At 31.9% G+C, this 27,304-nt stretch overlaps 1 protein-coding gene across 2 annotated transcripts in view; it reads left to right on the forward strand.

Moving 5' to 3' along the window:
- The window catches only part of LOC115891057, a 329,806-nt gene that overhangs the window by 142,855 nt on the left and 159,647 nt on the right, over window positions 1–27,304 (forward strand). For both annotated transcript variants that reach the window (XM_030911456.1, XM_030911455.1), the window contains 4 exons: window positions 12,983–13,192; window positions 14,180–14,398; window positions 17,823–17,912; window positions 23,995–24,210. In XM_030911456.1, the coding sequence (XP_030767316.1) occupies window positions 12,983–13,192; window positions 14,180–14,398; window positions 17,823–17,912; window positions 23,995–24,210 (735 nt within the window). The remainder of the gene's footprint in view (window positions 1–12,982; window positions 13,193–14,179; window positions 14,399–17,822; window positions 17,913–23,994; window positions 24,211–27,304) is intronic.

Consider the following 27,304-nt stretch of genomic DNA (forward strand, 5'->3'; position numbering starts at 1 on the left):
GCGAACGCCTTTGATGTACCGACTCGAAACGGATGGTCGAGCGAACGAACGAACGAACGGCCGCATGCGTTCGGTCCCCGTCTAAATATACCGCACTTCCATTCGTTCGTTCGTTCGGATAATGATTACTCGTAGTAATACGTATGATGATGATGCGTAACTTTGCGTATATGCCGTGTATTGTTATATGGCTTTTTCGGAGATGCGAGCAGGGTTCGGAAGTAGTTAATTAAGAGGAAATTTACCTGATTAACTAACCTAACCTAACCTAACCATATCCAAACGCTGCTCCCGCCGCGCCGGCGCCGCATATAGGGGTATTTGGTCTATAAACCTGGCCAAAAGTGAAATATTTTTATTTTCATTTTTTATCTTAACTGAATACAAATCTATAAATAAAGTAAGTTGACTATCAAATAAAGAATATATTTCAATTATAAGTATGAATTATCTTGAGTGTATTCTGAATATTTCTAAGATTATAAAATAGTGGAATTGTTGTTGTAGTGCTTTTTTTGCAAATTGTTTATAATAACTGTCATCATGGATACAGAGCCAGCTGGCCAAGTCCTGTTTTATCCATATTTTTTATTTTGAAACGTTTCCTTCTATTCTATTTCTTTATAATGTTTTATATTTAAAAAATCAGAGGCATTTTTATAAGGTGTAAGACTATTCGGCAATATTCCGCATGGAAATTAGTATCCGTTCAATGCTTAAAGTCTCCAGCTTTGGAATATGTACAAAAAATCTTGCCAATATTTGCCACTGCCAAAAAAAAAAACATTGATTTAAATAGATTCTTAAAAGAAATAGTCTTTACCCTATAACACCCATCCTCGCTCAAATATCGTCTATAATATACAAATTACTTTCTAGTTCTAGCATCCTCATCCAATTGCTTGGTTTTGCACAGAATGGCCCTATTTGATCGGTGGAAAGGGTTTCAGAGTAGAGGAAAAAATATTGTGTAGGAAAAACAAAATGGGGTTCCATATTAGCAACCTCTCCTCTAATTAATAATTAATATTACTAGCAAAAAAGCTAAAAAATCATAAAACATAATTTTAGCCAACTTTTAATTCTTAATACCCTCTGTGCGCCGCGCCGTCGGCGCGTGCAAAAGCAGAAGTAAATAAATTTTCGTTCCGGTAAAAGCGAGAACGCCGATGAACGCTGGTTGACGGTGCCTGCCTGCTTTCACTGTTAACTAGCCGATTTGATAACACGCTTTAATTTTTCAAGGTTATAAGCTCGAGGCGGCGCGGCGCGGCGCTACGATGTACCCATATACAGGGTGTCCCAGAAATAAGTGCAAGTATTTTAACTTAACTGGTAGTATAGTTCAACCCCAGAAACACGCCAATGAGTTTGTTTTTTCTAAATATTTTTTTTGGAATTTTTTTTAGTTTTTATTTAAAGATTAAAGTTACAAGAAAGAAAATCCAGAAAAGATCCAGTGGTTCTCAAAATTTTAGCAAAAAATCATTTTTTTTTTGAAATTTTCAAAGTAAAATAACTCCGTTATTTTGGACTTATTTGAAAAACGATAATGAGAAAATATGTTTCTTTTATCGAGATTAGAGGTGTGTATGTGAAGGAACTAGTTCCAATGAACTATTCCGACCCCGGAATGAAAGGAACTAGTTCCTGGTTTCTCAAAGAACTAGTTCCTCAGAACCTGTTCCGGGATCGAGACTGTGACCGATATAGAATAATATGCGACGGCGACGGATCGGCTAGCGCGCGTAGCCCGATGGTAGGCAGGAGTGGGGAGTGCCAGCCGTACGTTATCGGATCCGGACCTAGAGGAACTAAACTAAATAAAAAGACTAATTTACGTACGCACGGATCGGGCCAGCGCGATCGATGCTAGGCAGGAGTGGGGAGTGCCAGCCGTATGCCGTATGTTATCGGATCCGGACCTAAAGGAACTAGAGGAACTAAATAAAAGACTAGTTTACGTATGGATCAGGCAGCGCGATTGATGCTAGGCAGGCGTGGGGAGTGCCAGCCGTATGTTATCGGATCCGGACATAGAGGAACTATTAAAAGACTAGTTCACGGGAATCTATTCAGTCGGCAGATCCGCGATATAATACAAGGAGACGACGATGGATTCGGCCTTGTCTATTGCCACAGCCGGCGCGGCGTAATTAGCACATTTTTTTAAATATTTTATGGGAATGTTTCACTTTAGGTCCCTAAAATTAAGAAATATCTTATAAAATGAAGTAGATATTCTGAATTTTAGACAAAAACAAAAAGCTTGAAGTGGGGAAAAATACATTTTTCGTACATTTTTCGTATTATTTCCTCAATTGATTTGTGATATAGTTTTAAACTCTGATTTGAGTTTCTTTAATTTTTTTAACTGCTATAAAACTTACCTATATGTTTTTAACATATGCAATTACACGTCTTCTGATATTTCGTACATTATAAAAATTATAATGATCTGTATAATTTTGAATAGAAAACTGGGAGGTGAATAGTTCTGACTGAAAACGAAATCCATTAGCAAGCAACGGGGATGTCAATGTTAGTCGGGAACTATTGTGAACTAAGGACCTAGTTCAAGGAACTATTTTTCTGGAGGAACTAGAACTAAGGAACTAGTTCCTCCCAAGGAACTAGAATTCCCACCTCTAATCGAGATCTACCACCCCTTAAAATACTTGCACTTATTTCTGGGATACCCTGTTTATAACAATACACGTGATGCGTATACGCAAAGTTCCGAACGATGTCAAGAATAGGTGCCCAGATTGGCGCTGACTACCAGTAAGCGGCAAACCTGCTTGCACTGTGTTCGCACACTTACACTTTGAACAATTATTTATACGAATGGTAAAAAACTGACTGCTTTGAAGTAAAAAATATGAGTACATATTATTTTAGTTACAAGCTCAAGTTAGCTTAATTATAGTTTTAAAGAGTTCATTATCAATATTTATTTGTAACTACATTTTAGTTAAAACACTTGTTAAAATTATTTGTTGTACAATTATTGTTTCTCTGCAGTTCATATAATTTTAATTTTTACTTCAAATCCTTTAAGTACTTCATAAATCCATGAAATAAAGCGTCTTTCAAAATACTACATTATATTCCCAGTTTAAAAGTAGGTATAAAAAATTTGCTATTTCATAATTTAGAGGATTTATTAAGTGTGTACACTCAGTATACTCTATGGTATTAAGGTATTTTTGAAACCGAAATTTTATAGCAAATTCACAGAACTAAACAAATATAAAGAATTTGATTTGAAATACTAAAACGTAAGTGTAAAAATATATTTGACACCCTGTAAATGTGAACTACCATTACACACATACTTTGTAAAAGGTTTGGAGTGAAAATCTCAAATAGGAATCCTGATACAGAGCGTTTTCGGAACACGGAGCCGTCTTGTGTGTATGCATTTGTTTATGTGCGTTTATTTGATTAGTTTATTATAAATACTAAAGAGAAAGCAACGAATTTAAATTGGTAAATTTTGTAATATATCTTATTAACAATACAATGCAAAACGTGTTATCAAAATTTCTTCACAGTAATTGAATTCCGAGGTTTGTATCCCACAAGGGCTTAAGGCACTCCACTATTGTGGACACTGAGAAATACAGATATCGCATCGTGGATCCCACCTTCTGAAACTTTTCAGCCAGGTGCAGACCTCAATGGAAAACATGGAAGTCCCTCAGCGGACTAGAAACCTCACCGTAATGAATAAATGTATAAAAATATCCCCTTAAAAACAGAGAATGTAAAAAAATGTAAAGCAAGAGTATTATTTTTTACTAAATATAAAGACATATTAATTATAGCTGGATAGATTGCCAAAATATCTAGTAATTGTACCTCATGGTGTATGAATTATCGCTTGTCAAATAATCGATTTTTGTCACTGACTCACTGACAGATCATCAACATTCTAAGGTACTTCTACATGTATCAGAAACTTCAAATTTCGAATTTTAGGTAGATTTAAGCCAAAGTTTTTAGCCTATAACGAAAGGAAAAAATAAAAATCTCGAAATGTCCTTATGAATTAAAAATTAACTGTCTAGCCCCTACCCCTAGGTACCTAACTGACTTTCGTAATAGGAAAACCGGTTATACGATTGTTTTGAAAATTTTGATTTTTACATAAAGACACCTACTCCTCTATCTAAAATATTATTAGCGTTACAGTGTTGCTGTAATAACCTATACCCTTGTAAAGGCCTATACCTATACCTATACATTAGATATCACAACTTTTTATAGTGGAAGAATTGTGTTCGGAGACTTGACTTTTTTTACATTCTATGTTTTTGATGAGATCTCATTTCTATTTGTAGGTTATCTTCCTATTTTTTTCTCGGGTAATATAATATCATTCAAAATAATATTAAAGAAGTTTAACTAGCAATACTTTATAAGAGAAAAAATATTGTTTTAACAAAGATCTAAAAACCTTCAAAATCGTTTGTAGTTTTATGTAGTAGCAAAAAAATTCAATACAAGATCCTTGGAATTAGTGAATTATAGTAAAATATGAAAATTAACATAGTTTGACATAATGTCTTTAGTTGTACCCAAACTACAAACGATACAATTGATTGTAGTAAATTCAATTTTTTTGTAGTACTAATAATTAGCCAGAAAAAGTAAACAATTGTGCGCAATGTAATAAAGAGAAAAAATATTGTTTTAACAAAGGTCTAAAAACCTTCAAAATCGTTTGTGGTTTTATGTAGTAGCAAAAAAAATCAATAAAAGATCCTTGGAATTAGTGAATTATAGTAAAATATGAAAATTAACACAGTTTGACATAATGTCTTTACACAGCTTAAGTAAAAACCAGCTCGGACAGTGTAGCGTGCCGCTTTGATCTTTTTACGCTCCGATTTGCGATTCGAAAGAGGGGGAACACTGGAGCGGCGAGCTCTCTCGCCAAAACCAATAGCCGCGTAAGCGCCAGTCAGCCCAGAGATGTATTCAAAAAAATTTTACACGTGACGTAAAAAATTATTCGACTGGTGCTAGAACATAATTTAGATACACGTTTTTTAAATTGTTGACTTTAAATAAATATGCATTCTCAAAGAAAACATTTAAAAAACAAATTAATTAATTTATTTCTAGAAATAACAGCAAAATGAAATAGGTACATTGATTACTTATAGTTATTTACGAATGTTTCTAAATTAGGAGCTTTCGGTTTTTGTTTGCTACATTTAAGTTCTTATTAATATTCTTTAAGATATAATAAATTCTAACTTTTGCGTATAATTTTAACAAAAAATACATTATAGGAAAATTTTGATTGATGGTTGAATTTAATTGTCTGAAATAATTTAACGAATTTACATAATATATTTTCATTTAAGGAAAGTTCTTCAAAATTGTTCTGAAAATTTTATAAACAAACTTTTTTAAAAACAAGTTTTTTATTTAAATACACTAAAAAGAATAAAATAAACTTTTTTTTCTTTAAAACTTTTTATTATAAACTTATAACGTCATTACACAATTTTAATATTATATAAAAGCTTGTCGCGAGGTTTGAGTGTACAGTTGCACTCATAAAAAAATCTGGTACGACAACTTTATCTTGTAATTCCTGGTCTAGTGGTCTATCATAACACAAACTTTGAAAATGAGACAGGGTAGACACAGATTTGAGTTAATTTACTTGTTTATCGATGTAGAAATCTCGCGACAAGCTTTTATATATCTAATATTAATTGTGTAATGACGTTCTAAGTTCATAATAAAAGTTTTAAAGAAAAGAGTTTATTTTATTTATCTTTTAGTGTATTTAAAAATAAAGCTTGTTTTTAAAAGTTCTCAAAATTTATTTTCTACACTTTGAGTTATGCTGGTTTCTCAGTGCCACACACTTAAACTCAATTTTTTTCTTAAATAACTTTCTATGGGTATCCTAATAATATGTATATCGATTTTCATTAAAAAAAGGAGAACTTAAAAAACGACAGCTGTCAAATTTGACAGTTCAAATGTGAGACAAATAAAATGAAAACCGACTATGGGGGTAGGGGCATCCAATATATCAATTTTTGGACAAATTTGAAATTATTTGACAGCTGTCACATTTGACAGCTCAAAATTTTTCTTTCATTTTAGCCCACGGCCATCATCGATTTTTATCAAAATCGGACAACTTTGAAATTTTTGACAACTGTCAAATTTGACAGCTCAACATTTTTTTTTTTTCGCCCATGGCCGTCCTATATATCAATTTTATCAAAATCCGGACAACTTTGAAATTTTTTTGACAGCTGTCAAATTTGACAGCTCAATTTTTTTCTTTCATTTTTAGCCCATGGCCATCCTATATATCAATTTTTATGAAAATCGGTTGACTTTGAAATTTTGACATGTCATTAAACTGTCATTTTTTCAAGATGGCCGCCCATATATTTTTTTTCATATGTATATACCCACAATATACCTATACAGGTTGTTAAATTACTCGCGGCAAGAGTTTTATGGTTGAAATAACCTCGGCCCGCTCGTCGATAGACGACGCGACGGGACGAGTCGGCAGAAAAATCCAAAATATGAACGTAATATAGAACGTATAATGTATACGTTCTCAATAGGCAGTGTTGCCATTCTGTTTCCCTATAAGTAACTGTCGAGTTAACAACCTGTATATATATATATATATATATATATATATATATATATATATATATATAATTTCAGCCCGATCCATTCATAAATAGAATTTTAAAAAATCAAAAACCTCAAAAATGCCGCCATTTTGACAGCTGTCAAAAATTCGAGGTCATGCCTTGCAAAAAATGTATTGTCATCGGGACTGAACCTACATGCCAAATTTCAATCTCCTACAATAAAAAGGAAGTGGTTTTAATTTAGCTTACAAGATTTGCCCCAGACAAACATACATACATACATAGATAGTTACATACAAAGCAAGTTAAATAAAAGTTTATAAAAATAGCCTCCAATGAGGAAACTAAATAAAAAAATGGTCACTTGGCATTAGTAAGCCTCCAAATAAGTAGTCTTCATCGTTTTGAAAAGCTCTAAAGTGTGAATATTCTTTTGAATTGAACATTAATTTTGAATTGAATTGAAAATTAAACAGACTATATTTTGAATTATTTCCATAATTATTTGTGCAACCAACAGCCACCGCATCCTGGAAAACCTTTTCCCATTCCATCCAATAAAAAATAAAATTGAAATAAAAGCACAAATACCTATGGTTAAATATAAGAAAAAAATCGAATTAAAATCTTCCGTAATACGGCCCTACGCGCCACCGGTGGAGGCTATGCATCGACTGAATGAGGCTGACTGTCGGTCGCTTAATTCAGTTAGCGCATCGTCGGAGTGGGGCGTTTTAAATTCGAGCGTGGGAAAAATTGGCGAGTGTCAAAGCTATGTTATTCTGTAAGCTGTGGTCTTTAGTTGTACCAAAGAACTCTCGTGTGGAAGCTTAAGTGATTTGTCACACGGTGGCGCTTTTGAACATAATCGAAGCCTGAAAATGCTAATATTTTAAATTTTGAGGACTACGCGCGGCGATATTTCGTACGGTGTTGCCAAAACATATTTTATTTCTCGATATTTAAAGAAATATGTATTGATTATATATTTCCTATTCGTTAGTACATGAGGCATCCTAAGGCTATAAAAACGTAGCTATGAAAATACAATTTTAGATTTTTAATTTTTTTGTACCTTCTAATAAAAATTACTTCTATTCCAATAAAAAATTAACTCGTATGATTATGTGTTATCTGTGCTAGTATTAGGAAACTGGAGTAAATACAGAGAATATTAATTCGTTCTCTAAGATGAGCACTACTAAGTAATTTTTTAAAATTCGACCCATAAGGGGGTGTAACTAGATAAAGGGGTGTAATTATACAAAAAAAAATGTACCTACTAGGAGTATGAACTTTTGCACAGATGTGGCGCATTTGAACATTGATAAGCGATTTTTGGAAATGTATAGCCTAAGGGTAGTGAGGAAACTGGGGTGAAATTTTGTACAAAAAAAAATGTTAGTTCTAGGAGTATGAAATTTTGTACAGAGTTTCCTTAAGTGACGAAAGTGAGTACCCAGAAGCTAATTTTGACATTCATCCCCTAGAAATAAGGGATGAAAATTTGTACTAAAGTTTTTTACAATCGGTTTTAGAAGTATGAAATTCTGCACAGACGTTCCTTATGTAACGTAATTTAGCACTAAGTAGCACTTTTGGAAATTCGCCCTCTAAGGGTGTGAAATGAGGGGTGAACGTTCTGAAACAATTCTGTTGAAGGATAAGGGGTAAAACTAGGGGTGAAAATTTTGTATAATTTTTATGTAAAAATCCGTTCTAGGACTAGAGTATGAAATTCTGTTCAGAGGTCCCTTAAATGATGAAAGTGAGTACCTAGAAGCGAATTTTAGGCATGCATCCCTAAAAAATAAAGGGATGAAAATTTGTACAAAAAATTTGTTAAAATCGGTTTTAGAAGTATGAATTTTGCAGACGTTCCTTATGTAACGTAATTTAGCACTAAGTAGCACTTCTTGGAAATTCGCCCTTTAAGGGTGTGAAATGAGGGGTGAACGTTCTGAAACAATTCTGTTGAAGGATAAGGGGGTAAAACTAGGGGTGAAAATTTGTATAATTTTTTATGTAAAATCCGTTCTAGGACTAGGAGTATGAAATTCTGTTCAGAGGTCCCTTAAATGATGAAAGTGAGTACCTAGAAGCGAATTTTAGGCATGCATCCCCTAAAAAATAAAGGATGCAAATTTGTACAAAAATTTGTTAAAATCGGTTTTAGAAGTATGAATTTTGCAGACGTTCCTTATGTAACGTAATTTAGCACTAAGAAGCAATTTTTGGAAATTCGCCCTCTAAGGGTGTGAAATGAGGGCTGAACGTTCTGAAACATTTCTGTTGAAGGAATATAAAAATTTGCACAGAGGTTCCTTATGTAGCGTAATTGAATAATTAGAGTGATTTTTGGAATTCATTCCTTAAGGGGGTAAAACTAGGGGTGAAAATTTGTATAATTTTTTATGTAAAAAATCCGTTCTAGGACTAGGAGTATGAAATTCTGTTCAGAGGTCCCTTAAATGATGAAAGTGAGTACCTAGAAGCGAATTTTAGGCATGCATCCCCTAAAAATAAGGGATGAAAATTTGTACAAAAATTTGTTAAAATCGGTTTTTAGAAGTATGAATTTTGCAGACGTTCCTTATGTAACGTAATTTAGCACTAAGAAGCAATTTTGGAAATTCGCCCTCTAAGGGTGTGAAATGAGGGTGAACGTTCTGAAACAATTCTGTTGAAGGAATATGAAAATTTTGCACAGAGGTTCCTTATGTAGCGTAATTGAATAATTAGAGTGATTTTTGGAATTCGTTCCTTAAGGGGTAAAACTAGGGGTGAAAATTTGTATAATTTTTAATGTAAAATCCGTTCTAGGACTAGGAGTATGAAATTCTGTTCAGAGGTCCCTTAAATGATGAAAGTGAGTACCTAGAAGCGAATTTTTAGGCATGCATCCCCTAAAAATAAAGGGATGAAAATTTGTACAAAAAATTTGTTAAAATCGGTTTTTAGAAGTATGAATTTTGCAGACGTTCCTTATGTAACGTAATTTAGCACTAAAAAGCAATTTTTGAAATTCGCCCTCTAAGGGTGTGAAATGAGGGGTGAACGTTCTGAAACAATTCTGTTGAAGGAATATGAAAATTTGCACAGAAGGTTCCTTATGTAGCGTAATTGAATAATTAGAGTGATTTTTTGGAATTCATTCCTTAAGGGGGGTAAAACTAGAGGTGAAAATTTGTATAATTTTTATGTAAAATCCGTTCTAGGACTAGGAGTATGAAATTCTGTTCAGAGGTCCCTTAAATGATGAAAGTGAGTACCTAGAAGCGAATTTTAGGCATGCATCCCCCTTAAAAATAAGGGATGAAAATTTGTACAAAAAATTTGTTAAAATCGGTTTTAGAAGTATGAATTTTGCAGACGTTCCTTATGTAACGTAATTTAGCACTAAAAGCAATTTTTGAAATTCGCCCTCTAAGGGTGTGAAATGAGGGTGAACGTTCTGAAACAATTCTGTTGAAGGAATATGAAAAATTTGCACAGAGGTTCCTTATGTAGCGTAATTGAATAATTAGAGTGATTTTTGGAATTCATTCCTTAAGGGGGTAAAACTAGGGGTGAAAATTTGTATAATTTTTATGTAAAATCCGTTCTAGGACTAGGAGTATGAAATTCTGTTCAGAGGTCCCTTAAATGATGAAAGTGAGTATCTAGAAGCGAATTTTAGGCATGCATCCCCTAAAAAATAAGGGATGAAAATTTGTACAAAAATTTGTTAAAATCGGTTTTAGAAGTATGAATTTTGCAGGCGTTCCTTATGTAACGTAATTTAGCACTAAGAAGCAATTTTTGGAAATTTGCCCTCTAAGGGTGTGAAATGAGGGGTTGAACGTTCTGGAACAATAAATTCTGTTCAAGGAATATGAGAACTTGCACAGAGGTATATTATGTAGCGTAATTGAATAATTAGAGCGATTTTTGGAATTCATTCCTTAAGGGGATAAAACTAAGGGTAAAAATTTGTATAATTTTTATGTAAAATCCGTTCTAGGACTAGGAGTATGCAATTTTGTACAGAGGTCCCATAAGTGATGAAAGTGAGTACCCAGAAGAAAATTTTGGACATGCACCCCCTAAAAAATAAGCACTCCCTATAAAACAATTAAAATAAAAAAATTTGTCTAAAAAATAAAAAAAAAGTTGGGGTGGACCACTCTTATCACATAGGGGTATAAAAAATAGATAACCTGGGAATAGGTTGTGACCAAACCAAACCAAACCAGACCTACTGAATATACATAAATTTTTTTTATCAAAATCGCTCTAGCCGTTTCGGGGATGGTAACAAAAAATTTAAAAAAACAACCCCTATTCAAAAATAGGTAGAACGGTGAAAATTTTGGGTTCTTTGTATTTTTTAATGCAAAATAAAAAAATAAAAAAATATGTTTTTTCAAAATATAAAAAAAATGGGAATGGGCTACCTTATCACTTAAGGGTATAAAAATAGATAACAACGTATTCTCAGACCTACTGAATATACATATAAAATTTTATCAAAATCGGTTAAGCTGTTTCGGAGATAGTAACAAAAAACTTAAAAAAAACAACCCCTATTAAAAAATAGGGGATGATGGTAGAACGGTGAAAATTTAGGGTTGTTTGTATTTCTTAATGCCAAATAAAGAAATAAAAACATTTTTTTCTTTTCAAAAACTAAAAAATGAGGGTGGGCTACCCTCTCGGCTACCATTATCAGTTAAGGCTATAAAATAGATAACAACCTATTCTTAGACGTACTGAATATACATATAAAATTTTATCAAAATCGGTCAAAACCGTTTCGGAGATGGTAACAAAAAAACTTAAAAAACAACCCCTATTAAAAAATAGGGGATGATGGTAGAACAGTGAAAATTTAGGGTTGTATGTATTTTTAATGCCAAATAAAAAAAAAATTAAAAATATTTTTTAAAATAAAAAATGGGGTGGGCTACCCTTATCACTTAAGGGTATAAAAATAGATAACAACGTATTCTCAGACCTACTGAATATACATAGAAAATTTCATCAAAATCGATGAAGCCGTTTCGGAGATGGTAACAAAAAATTAAAAAAAAACATTTTTTAATAGGGGATAATGGTAGAACGGTGAAAATTTAGGGTTGTTTGTATTTTTTAATGCCAAATAAAAAAAATTAAAATATTTTTTTTTCAAAAAATAAAAAAAAATGGGGGTGGGCTACCCTTATCACTTAAGGGTATAAAAAATTTATAACAACCTATTTTCAGACCTACTCAATATACATATAAAATTTCATCAAAATCGGCTAAGCCGTTTCGGAGATGGCAACAAAAAAAAATAAAAAACAACCCCTATTAAAAATAAGGGATGATAGCAGAACGTTTAGTCAGAAATTTAGGGTTGTTTGTATTTCTTAATGCCAAATAAAAAAATAAAAACATTTTTTATTTGTCTTATCTCTCTTGTCAAAGTCAGAATCTTCAAAATTTTTAAAATCTTCGAAAATTTGAACCTCCCGCATTGAAAAAATACCAAAAAATGTTTAAAGCGTCCATTTTCATAGTAATTATTGCTATCTTGTAAGATTATTTTAAATTTAAATGAATAAAACCCCTGATAATTGTAAAAAAATGGCATTAAAAAAACTTAAGGTGTGTGAACTATAAACTGCATAAACCATCGTGGCATAATGTCGGTTTCCAATATTCCATAGGTACCGTATGATCGAAAAAAAAACGGCGTCCAGTTGGCTTGGAAATGACGATCATTGACATTTCCCATATAATTTTACATATAAAATGACAGCGATCTTCATTTCATAGCCATCGCTGACGCCGTTTTTATTTGATCATACGGTATTTTATACATGTCCTTATATAAAATAAAGTTACTCATTTGCAACACCCTGTGTTTTATTTGTAAAATTAAAAGAAAATAATAATAAATTTGAATAAATAATATATTTGGCGACATGATTCAGGAATAGTTCTAAAGTTTTGTGTCGCGACCGTTGCAAGAATAGCGCCAAATAGTATTTAAATTGTCCTTATGGCCACTTTCCAATCTAAACTTGTTTCATTTATCTATGATATACATTATAAGGTACAATTACTAGATATTTTCGCAATCTATCCAGCTATATTGTATCCTCTTAGTAAAAATTAATATTCTTGCTTTATCTACAACGAAGTTACAGAGTGGTCACAAGTGCCGCTACTACCTTCGAGAAAAGGATGGTACGGCCGCGGCTGTATATCGACTTGGCGGGAGTACTGCCGTGCCCCCAGATTAACTAATTATAAGGCTTGTATTTTTTAGCTAATCATATTAATTTTTGATTTGGTATTATTTATAGTGCTGCTTTTGTAACTACTTCGTCAGCTGAATCTTCTCAATCCAATCAAACCGGGCTTCCCTGTCCCACTATAATAACTTCAAGTGTTACACCTCCAGCAACCTCACCAACAGTGCCAACTACAACTGCAACCACTCCTACACACCCAATGTTAGCTACTCGTAGAGATTCTACTACTCAATGTGGTAGATTAGGAAGAAGGGATTCCAGGTAATGCAACCTACAAAATGTTCTGTTAAAATTTACATAGCAAAATTAAAGACTATGTACTTCACCACTACCTCAAAATACCACTGAGTACGCGTTTCACTAAAAAATTAAATAGGGAAAATTACCTTATCTTTTAACATTAAAAATTAGATCCTAAAAATATTTTAATGAACCAGCTGCGTGTACTAATGAGCGAGACTGCTTGGTCCTGCAGAAAAAACAAGACCAAGACTAGTCTTTTATCTGCAACACCAAGACCGACCAGTGTAAGACACGCAAGACCAAGACACCATGCGAAAATCTTGCGTATTTACATTTTTTACATTTTATATTTTAATCTTATTTTTGATAGATAATAATTTTCTTTTATTTATTTTTCCTTCCCTTATTTTACATAAAAAAAATATTAAAAAATGTTTATTGAAGAAACATCCAGACCTTTTTTACTACGTTAGTGCAGAAATTATTTGAAAAAAAAACGATATAAAAATGAACATCTCTTCTCTACAATATCTTCTGTACCTCTTCTAGCATTTTAAGACAAATATTTATACGAATTTGTTTACTTATTTTACTTTTTATCTGTAGAATATATTGCTGTAACTTCCTAATTACAATTTGGACCAACCTAGTAAAAAATAAACATATTTATCAGAATGAAACAAACATTGTTTTCTTTTAAGTTTCATGTGCATTAAATTACTTAAAATTCTATTTATTCAAAGATTTTCTATGTAGAAAGTGCAATAAGTAAAGTCCATTAAAAAAGTGCAAGACTTGCACGAGGCATGCGGCAAGAGCGAGACCAAGCAAATCTTGGTCTTTGTCTTGGTTTTGTATTTGCTCATCACTAGTTGCATGTAAAACTATGTATCTCTTCTGTTGGTAATTCTATGGATACGATAAAAAAAAACATTATATTGCGTCACGAGAGAAGCAATGTGAATTGAACTTTGTTTAGAACTATAGATATTTTTCTTTTTATAGAAGTCACGCTAGCCCAGAGCGACGAAGCTCAAGACTGCAAAGGCAAAATACAGCTTTTGACGAAAGTATACCACCAGGAATGAATAGAAGAGGTTCACAACCAACTGCCTTAAGCCCCGATGTTGATGATACTGGTAGAAAGGCTAGAAGGGATTCACTTAGTCCAGATTCAGCTTCAAGAGGGAGAAGAGATTCAAGATCCCACCTAAGTCCAGACAGGTATATTTTTGAAATACCTATTAGTTATTATTAGTAAAAGTTGAACAGACATGCAAATCAGAGGTGCAACAAGTTAGTTTCAAAAAGATTTAAATGTTAAGTCTTAAGGCATTTATAAAATCAGAATGATTTAAATTTTAAGTCAAATTCAACATAAAGTTTAAACGATTTGAATCTTAAGTCTTTGACCTGAATTATTTTCTTTCAAGTCAAGTCAATTTCGACTTAAATCAATATAATATAATTGAAATCGTTTTTATAACTTAAGTCTATATTTTTGTTTTAAATCATGATGATCTACAAGTTAACTTTTCAAAATGGCTTAAATCAAAATAACTACCATCCACCACGACAGCGTAAATTCAATTTAAGTACATATTTGTTAATGTTAATATAATTTTCTTCTATTACCGATTGGGCCAATTTTCTTGTTACCAATATTATTAATTTATTGTAAGTATAAATGAAACGAAAACCATATAAAATAAAAGAGTAATTTTTTAAAATAACTACAAACACAAAAGTATGATTTTTTATAAAATTTATCCGATTTTGTAGTACTTTATATGTATCCACATTACAGTTTAGATGTCATCGAACACATCACATTAAAAAGTGATGATATGTTTTGATCACTATGTAATATATCGATGGCATAAGCTAAGGGCTGGAGGATTTCAAAGTACTCTTCATAAATAAATGCAACAAGTTTAGATTGGAAAGTGTCCATAAGGACAATGTAAACACTATTTGTTATTTTAACATTATTTTTTAAACGCTATTCTGGCAACGGTCGCGACTTTATTTTATATAAGGACATATGTATGAAATATACCTATGAAACATTTGAAACCGACGTTATTCCACGTTCCACGATGGTTTTTGCAGTTCACAGTTCACAACACAGCTTTTTAAGTTTTTAATGACACTTTTTCACAATTATCACGAGCTTGAGTAAATAAAACTTAAATTAAACTCACAAGATAACAATAATTACTTTGAAAATGAACGCTTTAAACACTTTTCGGAATTTTTTCAATGAGATCGGTATAGATTTTGAAAGATTTAATAATTTTTGAAGATTCTGCAGACTTTGACAAGAGAAAATTATTTATGTTTTTGTTTGCAGTTGTTCTGAGCAACCGCTATAGCAGTGCCAGATCGCATACAACGGTCGCGACTAAAAATTTTGACGGGCGTTCCATTCTAAATTTATTTCCTTTATCTATGGTACTCTTAAATATAATATTCGACATCAATTTCTTTCATTTTTAAAGACTTAATATCAGATGACTTAATGAACATTAAAATGATTTAAATCAAAAAAAGACTTAAGTTTTATGTGAGCTTGCACCTCTGGTCCAAATCACTTTCAAGCTATTAAATTGTATTTATTATTCTGAATTCCGATGTTAGTCATATTTTTAAACTTGCCTCTGTGTTCTGCAGTTTTCAGACTTGACTTTCCTTAACTTACTTCCCTAGTTGTTCTTATTTATATCATTCTTATTACATTTAAATGGTAATAAGGGAAAACACCACAATACTTGGACTTGAATATTTTTTATCATTACAAAGGAGACCTTGATTCTTATACTATACCGGGTGCGTCTCGAAAATGGCTCACCCTTATAACTTTTTTATTTTTTCTTTTATTTTTATTTTCTCTTTACCGGAAAATAACTACAACTTTTGATTTTTAAATGGCACCCTCGGTATATTTCTACTTAAATCGATAGAAAATGACACTCTCAATAGAATGACATGCCATATGTCAACTTTTGACATTTTCGCTTAAAAACAAATTGTATTTTAAATTTCAATCTAGTGTGCCATGGCGGTATTAAAAACACTAATCAAGGAGTTTTGGAAAAATAGTTTTGATCATCTGATGTTTTTCGTGTCTTGTCTAGGCCGGTTAAAAGATGCCCAAATCGTATTTTTAATCATATCTCAGTTTTTTTCAAATGGAACAAGGGTAGGTCATTAGCGTTTTTGGAAAAAGCATTTTTTACGAATAATTTGGTACCTCACACTTGGTATTTCGATCAAATTGTCGTTATGAACCGCATGTTACAATTTCAATTAAACCATATGCGAAAATGTCGAAAGTTGACATATGATATGTCATTTCATTCAGTGTCTATCGAATAAAATACAAATATACCGAGGGTGCCATTTAAAAATCAAAAGTATACTCATTTCCGGTGGAACAGTAAGTGACCAAAACCGGTGAAACAGGAAGTGACTTTTGGGACGCACCCGGTATACAGGGTGATACAGGGTTGTTCACCACATACGACACGTATTCTAGCTAAACGATTACATTTTTGCAAATTGTAAGTTTTGGGTTCGTTGAAGGACTATTAGAGCTACAATTTAAGAATATTTTTACAAGATACAGAGTGTCCCAAATAAATAAAAAATATCAAAGTTGTATTTTTTTCAACGAAACACCATATATGTTATTACATTTTTGGTTTCTACGATTAAAATAAAGGTAAATTTGATTAAAGTTTACCCCACTTTAATCTTACCGTTTTTGAAATATTTAGTTTTTTGTCAATATACAGTTATAATTTTAATGCTTCATTTTCTCTAGGCGTACCTATTTAAGTTTTTAAAACCAAATATTGTACTGAAATATTTCTATTTACTAAATTTTGTGTTACAATAATAAAAATTATACAACTTTATACCGAGTGTCTAAAATTTATTTTAAATAATGACTATAGCTTTAAACGGCAAAAACTTGTTTGGTTTAAATGAAACACCCTGTATATTTTATCAAAATCAGATGCACAATTTAATTGTCTATCAAATTGTATTATACCATTCTTTACCTATCTCTTCAAATTTTCGTAGAAAATGCATTTCCTTATAATTTATACCTCATTTATCAATATACCAATGGAATATTGACATTTTAGATTATTTTTAAAGATGTAACAAATTTTTAAAGAGTACAGATACTAATATTGTTCATACAGTTCGTTTATTTAATTAAAAAATAAAAAAAATCTGTTTAAATACTTGTCAACAGCATTCAACCTACATTAATTGACTGTTGATTAATAATAATTGCTCCAAATACTAAAAAACTGAATTTTACGTATGTATTAGACAGTGTGGTAAAAAGTAATACCTTGAAAATAAATTGTATTCAATTTTTTGACGAAATTTTATTTATAACAGAGGCCTATTAAGGACTATTATTATGAAAATTATTTTATACCTTATTATTATATTGATTTCTGATTCAAATCCAGATTTATTTAGAATAATTTATTAACTAATAATAAAGAATGTAATTAGTTAATATTTGGGCGAAATAATGGTTCAAAAACGGTTTAAGCAGTAACCTAAAAAGGATATAGGTATTTTACTATGAGTTTTGTTTATCTAAACACTTTTTTTGTTTTAGATCTGGAGAAAGAGATATCAGTCCAGTTCGACGGAGCAGAAGGAACAAATTAAGAAGACAATCAACCAGCGTAGTTGGTCGGAACCACAGGTAGGCACTTTTTTAGTTTTAAGTATATACCCAACAATCAGAATTTGATTGCTGCAATATTGCCAATACTTCGTAAAGCAAGGCGTAACATTGCTGTTTTCATTGTAGGGAGGTATATGCAAGAAGACAGGGTAGCTTATCTTCCTCCCAGCAACATTGCAGTACGAGGTTATTTGAGGTGTTTTAGCAAAAAAAAATGTTAATGCAACGTTATTTGAGATGTTTTAGCAATATTGTTAATTTTACGTTAATACAATATTGGTAAAATTATATTGTATCTATATTTCAAAACTTATTATCCAACTTTCTAGTTCGTTTTAACAATTTTAGCAATAAGTCTGTTAATAACGACTTATTGCTAAAATAAAATACCAAAATATCGATAATGTTGGCAATAAAAACCATTTCACTCATCGGAGAGTAAATATAACAATTTATTTTTTAATATTTACTTATCAATTAATGAAACAGTTTTTTTCTTGCGAACATTAGCAATTTTATGTTAACAATAATACATCAGTAATAGGTTATAATAAACACAAACATTAATGGATATTAAATCGTAGACTATTAGATAGGTACAATATAATTTTACACATAATCAAGGATTTTACTAATATCTGGTATTGACGAAAAACATAAACAATATTGATAAAACATGCATATCTCCATATCCATTGATATAGAAAAATTTAAAGTACCAAAAAGTAAAATTTGTGAAGCAAAATGACAAAAACAATTAAAATTAGAAATTTATCTTGTTTCAAAAATATCGAAAATACTGTGAAGTACTGAGAACTTCCTGATTTTTTTAGCTGATCATTAAATAAGGAATAATTAGAAATCAAAGACATTATAAAGATAGACCGAACATCTCATTCATAAATACTCGTTGATAGTGTATCAAACATTCCAATGTGTCAAACAAGGACAGAAGAGACAGAGAAGTCTAAAATTTCCGACCCCGGCAACTAGGCGCATTTGGATTGTTCTAATGGCCAGTGGCGTATCGTTTTTTGGAACGAATTTAATTAGTAAAGTAAAAGTAAAGTAATTAGTAAAATTTTTACTCCATATTAATATACTACATTAACACTTTTTCGTTAGATGAGTTTTGTTATAAGGTCTAATATAATAATATAATTAATATCCCACATATACTTATGTTGAAACGTTAGTAGGTAGTTTTCGAAAATCGCTCCAACGTCGATATTCAATTTAAACTTTCAGTTACTTCTATATAAACACTCAGTTACTTTTGAATACTTACAGGGTGACTCAGGCTTCCGAAACAGTTCTATATTAGGTTTGTGGTTAGTGACTCTTCTTTCATTTTTTTTAGAATATGGAGGCAATGGTAAAGCACGTTTTAGACATTTTTGTAATCATAGGTTGCCGGAACATATTTTCAAACTAAAGTTGTAGATTTGCCATTAAATTTCCATTCCAGAAATACCTAGGGTTGCCACCTGTCCTTTTTTGAAAAGGACAGTCCTTTTTTGGAATAACTTGTCCTTTTGACTTTTTTTTGACTTAAAAAGTCATTTTTATTTACGTATTTTCCCTGAGAGAAGAAGATAACTTAGAACTTCCCATTTAATCTCTGAGAAAATTACCTACAGCAAACAGATATATTCTTTTCGTCCAAATTTAATTAGAGATGTTATAAAACTTATAAATAAATTTTTTCTTGTTTAGAATAGGCAACATTATTTAGAATTTCCCGTTTAATCTCAAATGATAGTTTAGGTTTTAGTTTTACCTTTTTTGATCTTAAAAAAACTTTTCAAAATTAGTAATAAGTAACGATTTAGTTAGTTCGCAATCGATAGCTTCCTGTGAAGTACTGTGTAATAGTTGTTTAATCTTGTATTCTTAATAACTTCCTATACCTAAAATCAATATTTATTTTAATCCTTTTAGTCTCTCAATAGAGGGCATTTATCATTAAAAGTATCGAATCTGTGTGCTGCAGTATGGGATTTCTGTCGCATAATAATGAATATTACGTTTATTTACAAATCCATTACTTAGGTAGCTTAATCAGACAATCAAATTTTAGTTAAACGTCCCAATCTTCATGAACTGTATCAAGCATATGTATTGCGGTTTGAATCACCCTGTATGTTGACAAAAATATTTTGAAAATGTGCGTTACAATGGCCCCGATCTTATGTAAAGATTGAAATAAAAATCACAAACCAAAAACGTAATAGGTAAAAAGCTTTTTTGGAGGCCTGGGTCACTCTGTATATAGGTATGTATAAAACTAGTAGCCTAAGAATTATTTATAGTTCGTCCCATTCTAAAAAAAGGTAAACACACAGTACAAATAACTCTAGGAAGAGGTATTTGTATTGTACGGTGGTAAAAACTTGTCTAAACAAGACCGAAGGGGCAGATACAAGATATAATTAAGCAATAAAATGTAAAAAAGGTCGGGTAAACACCTTTGTTTATTTGTTGAGCAAAATTCCTTTAGAATATCGTATATAATGACCAAAATATAACTCAATTAAAAAAAATGTTACTTTCTGGCATATAATAAAGTTTCAAATGCAACGTTTATATTCAAATTTGTTATGATCTACAACAGTTAGGTAGTAATTGAGACGAATTATAATTCAATTACCGGCTACTACGTTCTTGTTTTAATAGATCAAAATTCAACAAATATAATTAGAAATTATTTTAATTTTGAGAGGCTCCCTTGTGGGACGCCTATGTACGATTAGGGCGGAAACAATACCTACCTGTGAAAAGACAAATTCGGGTAATTTGAGCTTATTTTTCCACACATTTGACGCTGTCCTACCATATTGAAAATTTGCAGATTCAAAAGTACGTTAAACAAAAACAAAAACTACTGAAAACCACTGAAAAGTTCACTTCGGCCTTGATTCCGACTTCAAACACACCGTAAGCTAAACGTAGTACGCTATAACGGACCAAGATCCGTCGCGAGGGGTGGTGGGAAGGACGGCTCATTTCATTCTGGAAGACTAGCAGCGACGTTGCCAATAGTTCTAGACGTTTCAGCACATTAAACAGTAAACACGTCCTTTAATAGTAACGCATATATTCTCTGGTTAATAAGATATTATTACGCATGCTTCTTTAAAAATAAACTATTAATTTAATTAAGAAATTGAGATTTATTGATATCCGGTGAAGGTTTTAAAGTCACCTTTTCTGCAAATCAAACTAAGTAGATAGGCGCAAATTTGAGATGTGGCAATGTCGCCTTCTCTATTTCAGTTGGTTTTTACAGTACGTAGTCAACCTCCGGTTGTTTGATCGGGTTAAAATGCACAATGTGATATCTGTTCTTACTAAATCTATGTTAGAAATCTATATTGAATCATTTCTGAAGTAGTAAAAATAAAAAAAAAACAGTCAGTAATAACTAGAGAAACATGAGAATAAAAATGATAAACTTACCTCATATAATGGAAATTAGCTCTTTGAAGGCCAATTAATTCCTTTTTTTAAAAATCTCAAATTTTTATAACATCATTGAAAAATTATTATTGAGAATAATGAATACTGAGTATTTGTGATTTTATAATTAGATTACTGACACTCATTTACATCTTAAAATGGGGATATTAAGTGTAAAAAATATACTTATCGGTAGATATATTTTCCTGCAATGTGCTTATAGGCTTGGTGCATTCTGCGCTGCGCGCCGGTGCTGGAGCTATCGAAGAATCATCGTAAACAATTAGTATATATGCTACGCTCAATAGTCGAATTCGGGCAATGCCCGAAAAAAAGACGCAAATCTAGTTTTCAGCAAGGAATATTTCCCAACCCCGAAAAACCAACTAACCAATGAATTAACACCCTCCAAATAACCACGCTAACCAACTCGCCAAATAACTAAACCAACCCAACCAAAAAGAGTGAAACCAATGCAATCAAATCACACTATAAGAAAAAAAATAATCGAATACAATTAATTTTTTTGGGTTTGGGAAATATTCCTTGCTCAAAACTAGATTTGCGTATTTTTCTCGGGCATTGCCCGAATTCGACTATTGAGCGTGATATATACAAATACACGGGTTTAAAGAGCGATTATACGAAGAATTAATTATTTAATTATTCTAAAACTGTTAGGAATTATAATTTGTGAAAATTCTAAAAATACACAGTAAATATTTTGATATCTTCAGAAAGTCTAACTTGTTAATTGTCTAATTTATTATTCCAGTTATTTTTTTTTAGATTAGTTCAACTACGGTAGGCATTTATACCTTCCGTACATGTATACGGCACCTAGCACAATCCCGTTGGTCAAATTAGAATTTTAAACCAATTAAACTCCGAGTGCCATACGCGAGCATGGAATGTAAGACAGTGCCATATGCACTTACGGAATGTACCTTGTAGTTATGCTGTAGCAGAAAATCACGCTTCCAACCAAACCAAACCAACCCCACCAAATAGCTAACTTAACCAACGCAATCAACCCCACCAAATAACCATCTTAACCAACGCAACTAACACCACCAAAAAGAGTGAAACCAACGCAATCCGCATTTTGATTTCTATTAAATATTTACAGTTTTTTTAAAAATAAAAACAGTTGTAAAAAAAATCAATAGTTATGGTCCGGCGTGAGATTTACGAAGCGATGGCCTCAGTCACGGAGCCACAGCTACTCTTGCATGATAAGCTATAGTCAGGCGTTACTTTTTGCTGCAAGGATAATTACCAGGTACATGCCGTAAGTGCGCATGACACTGTCTTATATTCCATACTCGCGTATGGTACTCGGAGTTTAATTGGTATAAAAATCAAATCTGACTAATGGGATTGTGCTAGGTGCTGTATACATGTACGAAATGTATAAATGCCTACGGTAGCGAGCATGGTTTTTATCACCGGTTTTGCTAGTGGGGCATAATTGGGACTATTTCGGCTATAACGAAATTTTTTAAAGGTACATAATTATAATTTTAGAAAATGTTCATAAAACATTTAATCACAAGTTGATTAAAAAAAGTATACCATTAATATTGCAAAATATATTTTATCCTCTCATAGTATATACAGAGTACGTAGATCGCCGAGTAGCGACAGAAACCGTCGGCTCTTTTGATGTGGTGGGACCAAATTTTCTTTCTCTCTCTTTTGACGTGTTTGACAGATAGACTACGTATTTAACTACTCAACTTATGAAGTGGTCCTATAAACATGGTATACACTGCTCACAATTTGAAGTGGAATTAATTATAAAGTTTTATACATATCTTTTTTGTTTTGTTTTATCCTTATTTCTAAATTTGAATGTATAAAATATCTTACTGCTAATAAATAATTAAAAAAGCGATTCGTTGCCTGAGGTATACTTGAAATAAAGTATATAGAGATATTTGATAAATGGCAACAGTGGCAACTTCACTTCTTCGTATGACAGATAACCTACTTATTTCGCGCAGCCGCAAAGAAAATTGAAAACGGGACTGTCGCTACTCGTCGGTTTAGGTACTCTGGTATATATCTATTTAATTTTTTGATTATGTAGCGAGCACTTTGTTTACTCACTTGTTTCGCCGAACTGCTTGAATCCATTTTTGCTTTTGATCAAATCGGTGTAAGATACTATGAGGCTATAAAATGTTGTTTCGGGAGAGTTGAATATCCGGTAAAGTTGAGTTATTGAATGTTATTGCACCCAACAACGCACGCCCTAATTACCCTCTCCTTTACGCGTTAACATTTTTTCGGCAATTTTATTAACATTTGAAATTTTCACAACACAACACTACGCCTAGTTCGAATTCTTTTTCATTGAAACCTCTTGTACCTGAGTGTTTTATAGTCTCAATAACTGCACTAGCAAAAAACTAAAATACTTAAATATTTTAACAAAACCACGATTTCAATATTATTCAATGCGATCAACATGACGGCGGCGTTAAGTACATTCTGATAATTTCTGATTTCTGCCGTTGAAGCGCTGCAGTCGGAATTTGTTGAAATCAACTGAAATGCACCAAGCCTATACAACCAGGCATATTACCTTAACTTACTTTTCAAAAATTAGAATGAATGTACGTTCTAAATATTGCAGATCTCCTGATAGTTCTAGCTGTTCATCAAGAGATCCTAGCCCAAGTGCAAGAGGTCCACCGCCAACTAGCGAAAATTATCGCCCAGCTATAAGACGACAATCTACAACGGAAGAAATTCTAATTGCAAGAGGCTTTCGAAGACAGTCAACTACTGAAGAGATGATTCGCTGTAGAAACTTCCGAAGACAATCTTCCCAAAGTGATGAATGTCAAAGGTAAGAGTATATATATATATATATATATATATATATATATATATATATATATATATATATATATATATATATATATATATATATATATATATATATATATATATATATATATATATATATATATATATATATATATATATATACCAGTCTTCTTATAAAATACTTATTATATATTTGGTGTTAATTATAGTGTCTCTATAAGTGCAAGTTTTTGAAGTTTGTTTTATCAGTAGCTTAGAAATGCAAATGAGATACACTGCGATGTTTCTGAAACACATGAATATTATTTTATTGCAAACTATATTGTTGTACTACTTTAGTGGAGTGCTCGGAGACTTTTCCTTCGGAATTCAATTACTTTGTATGTAGTAATGTAAAACCATCTGTATTGTGTTTTATAGATAAATTACTAAAATATTTACCCATTTTGTTGCTCTTATTTTTTTATGAAATGGCATTAGCTGGTTTAGGACCAGGAATTAAACAACCTTTTTTTAAAAAAAATTGCCGACGCGACGACGTTTCGACGTGTATTGTCGTCTCTATTAAAACTTGATTTTCATGCATCCGTTATCCGATGATACGACGATACGATATTAATTTCATTGGTTGAATTTAAAGAGTTCGACAGGTTAGAAAATTACGTAGATTTTAAAATTATTGCATTTTCATGCCTCCGTTCATCAGTTATACGATTTTCTTGTGATTGGTGTCATTTTATATTTTTTTATATATTTCGCTGTTCAACGTTTTCCAGAGAGAATTATTCATAATTGTAAGAAAGCTGGTTCTTTGATATATCTTTTGCTATGCTCTCCTGAACAGAGTGCGAACCGTGTGGCTGCCGGCAGACGTTGCGTTCACTACCGCGCATCATATATTCGCCACTGCGAGTCACAAATTTGCCCTCTATCTCAGAAATTAAGGAGGCTATGACAAACACAAGTGTACCCAAGTAGCATTTTCACGACTTGCGACCACATGTTTACTAAACACAACGTTGGATTAGTTACAAAAAATAGTTAGCTCCATACCTTGGGTATTAAAATAAATGTAGACATTGTTGTAACGTTATGCCGACGTTGAACTAGTACTACAACAAAGTAAAAGCTTCTGCGACGTCGAATAAACGTTGTCTTGTAACTTGTAACCTTTTTTGCTTAAGTGATCTTTAGGTGATTCGGACAACGTAGTTACAATGTTGGGCAATAAAGAGTTTTCCGACGTCACTTTCAGGACCTATTCCAACGTTATGCAAACGTCGTCTGTTCCAACGTTGTTTAGATTTCGATTTTGATCCTAAACAAAACGCACAAAACGCGGAAACAATTTTTTCGACTGCGAATAAATTATTCTCATTTTACTAAAAAAAAATTCAAGAAATTTTTTACAACTTCTTTAATTTTAAGGCCCATTAGTATTTTTCAAAGTTGAAACAACACATTTATCAATAAAGTTGTTTGCGTTTAACTGTTTTGCCTTGGGTAACGAGTTACAGAGTCGGTTAAAGTGTTTCAATAATTATGATCTTCAAACATCCTCCACACTTAAATACTTTTGTTTTGTTTTCCTTTACTGCCATCTGGCATATTCAATTCAATTCAATTCAAAATGTCATTATTAGGTATATAAACAATTGTATACAAATTAAAATAATAAAGATGGCGACGTTCACATTTGTGCTCTTCCACGCAACCATCAAAAAAAAAATATGTAAGAAAAGAGTAGTAAAATGATTAATGAAGTTATTACAGAAATATGATTAAAGACCTACATTATTCAATAATTAATTACAAAATATATATAAAAAATAAGGTAATATGAAAGAAGTGAGAAAAAAAATTGAACATAAGTTTAAATATTAGTCTTTCAACACACGCTCTCCCATCACATAGCCCTTCACTCTCTTTTTAAAAGACTGAATGCCAGAAGGGTGTCCGATTTCGTTGGAAATATCATTGTAAACTCGGAGCGCATTATAGGAAAATGAACGCTGGAACAAAGCTGAGACATGCCTAGGAACAGTGTACAACGCGCCTGATCTAGTAGGATAGTTATGCGTATCGTTTCGCTTAGACAATTTCTCAAATAGATAAATTGGTGTTTGGGATTCATTAATTCTAAAAACCATACAGGCCATATGCATAATAAATCTCTCGTCCAAATTAAGCCAGTGAGACTCCCTAAAGCAATCCAAAATGTGATCAAATTTCCGTAGGTTATAAGAGTATCTTACACAAGCGTTCTGTAATTTTTGTAATGAATGTCGATCAACTAAACGCAGAGCAGGCCAATAAACTACGTCACAATATGAAATAATTGAAAGAATTAAAGAGTCGCATAAACGGAGTTTAATTAGTGTGCTAAGAAGTCTCTGTATTTATAAAGTAATTTAAATTTCATATATGCATTTTTTAATATATGTTTAACATGTGTTGAAAATCTTAAGTCAGTATCGAAATATAATCCCAAATTGCGGCAGCTGTTCGTAAAATTAAGGATACGGTTGTTCAAAACAATAGAGAACTGATTATTAGTTTGAAGTAAATAGTTGTTTTTACCGAACAGCAAGACTTCAGTTTTAGACTCGTTCAGAGTGAGATAATGGGCTTTAGACACATTAGAAATAATCTTGAGATCCTCATTTATTTTCTTCCCTGCCATGTTCCATTCATTTGGTGGAAAAGACAAATAAGTTGAGAACCATCAGCGTACAAGTGAACATTGCAATATTTTAAGTAACTATTGAAATCAGATGTATATATTACGTATAAAAGAGGACCCAAGATACTACCCTGCGGAACGCCCCTACCAGTTAGCCTCACTTCTGAAATTTTATGATTGAAAACAACTCTTTGTTTTCTAAGGCAAAGATAATTTGTAAAAAATTGTACAGCTTTTTTAGACATTCCAAAATAATATAACTTTTTACATAATAAACAGTGGTTTAAATTATCAAACGCCTTACTATAGTCGAGTAAAATTAAACAAGTGTTTAAATCTTTATCCGTAGCAGTGAAAATATCGTCCGACACTTTTAGGAGTGCAGTACATGTACTATGCTTTGGAACAAATCCGGACTGAATAGGAGGTA

Source organism: Sitophilus oryzae, unplaced genomic scaffold (genome assembly GCF_002938485.1).
Source record: "Sitophilus oryzae breed Bouriz unplaced genomic scaffold, Soryzae_2.0 scaffold_947_pilon_pilon, whole genome shotgun sequence".
NCBI lineage: Eukaryota > Metazoa > Arthropoda > Insecta > Coleoptera > Curculionidae > Sitophilus > Sitophilus oryzae.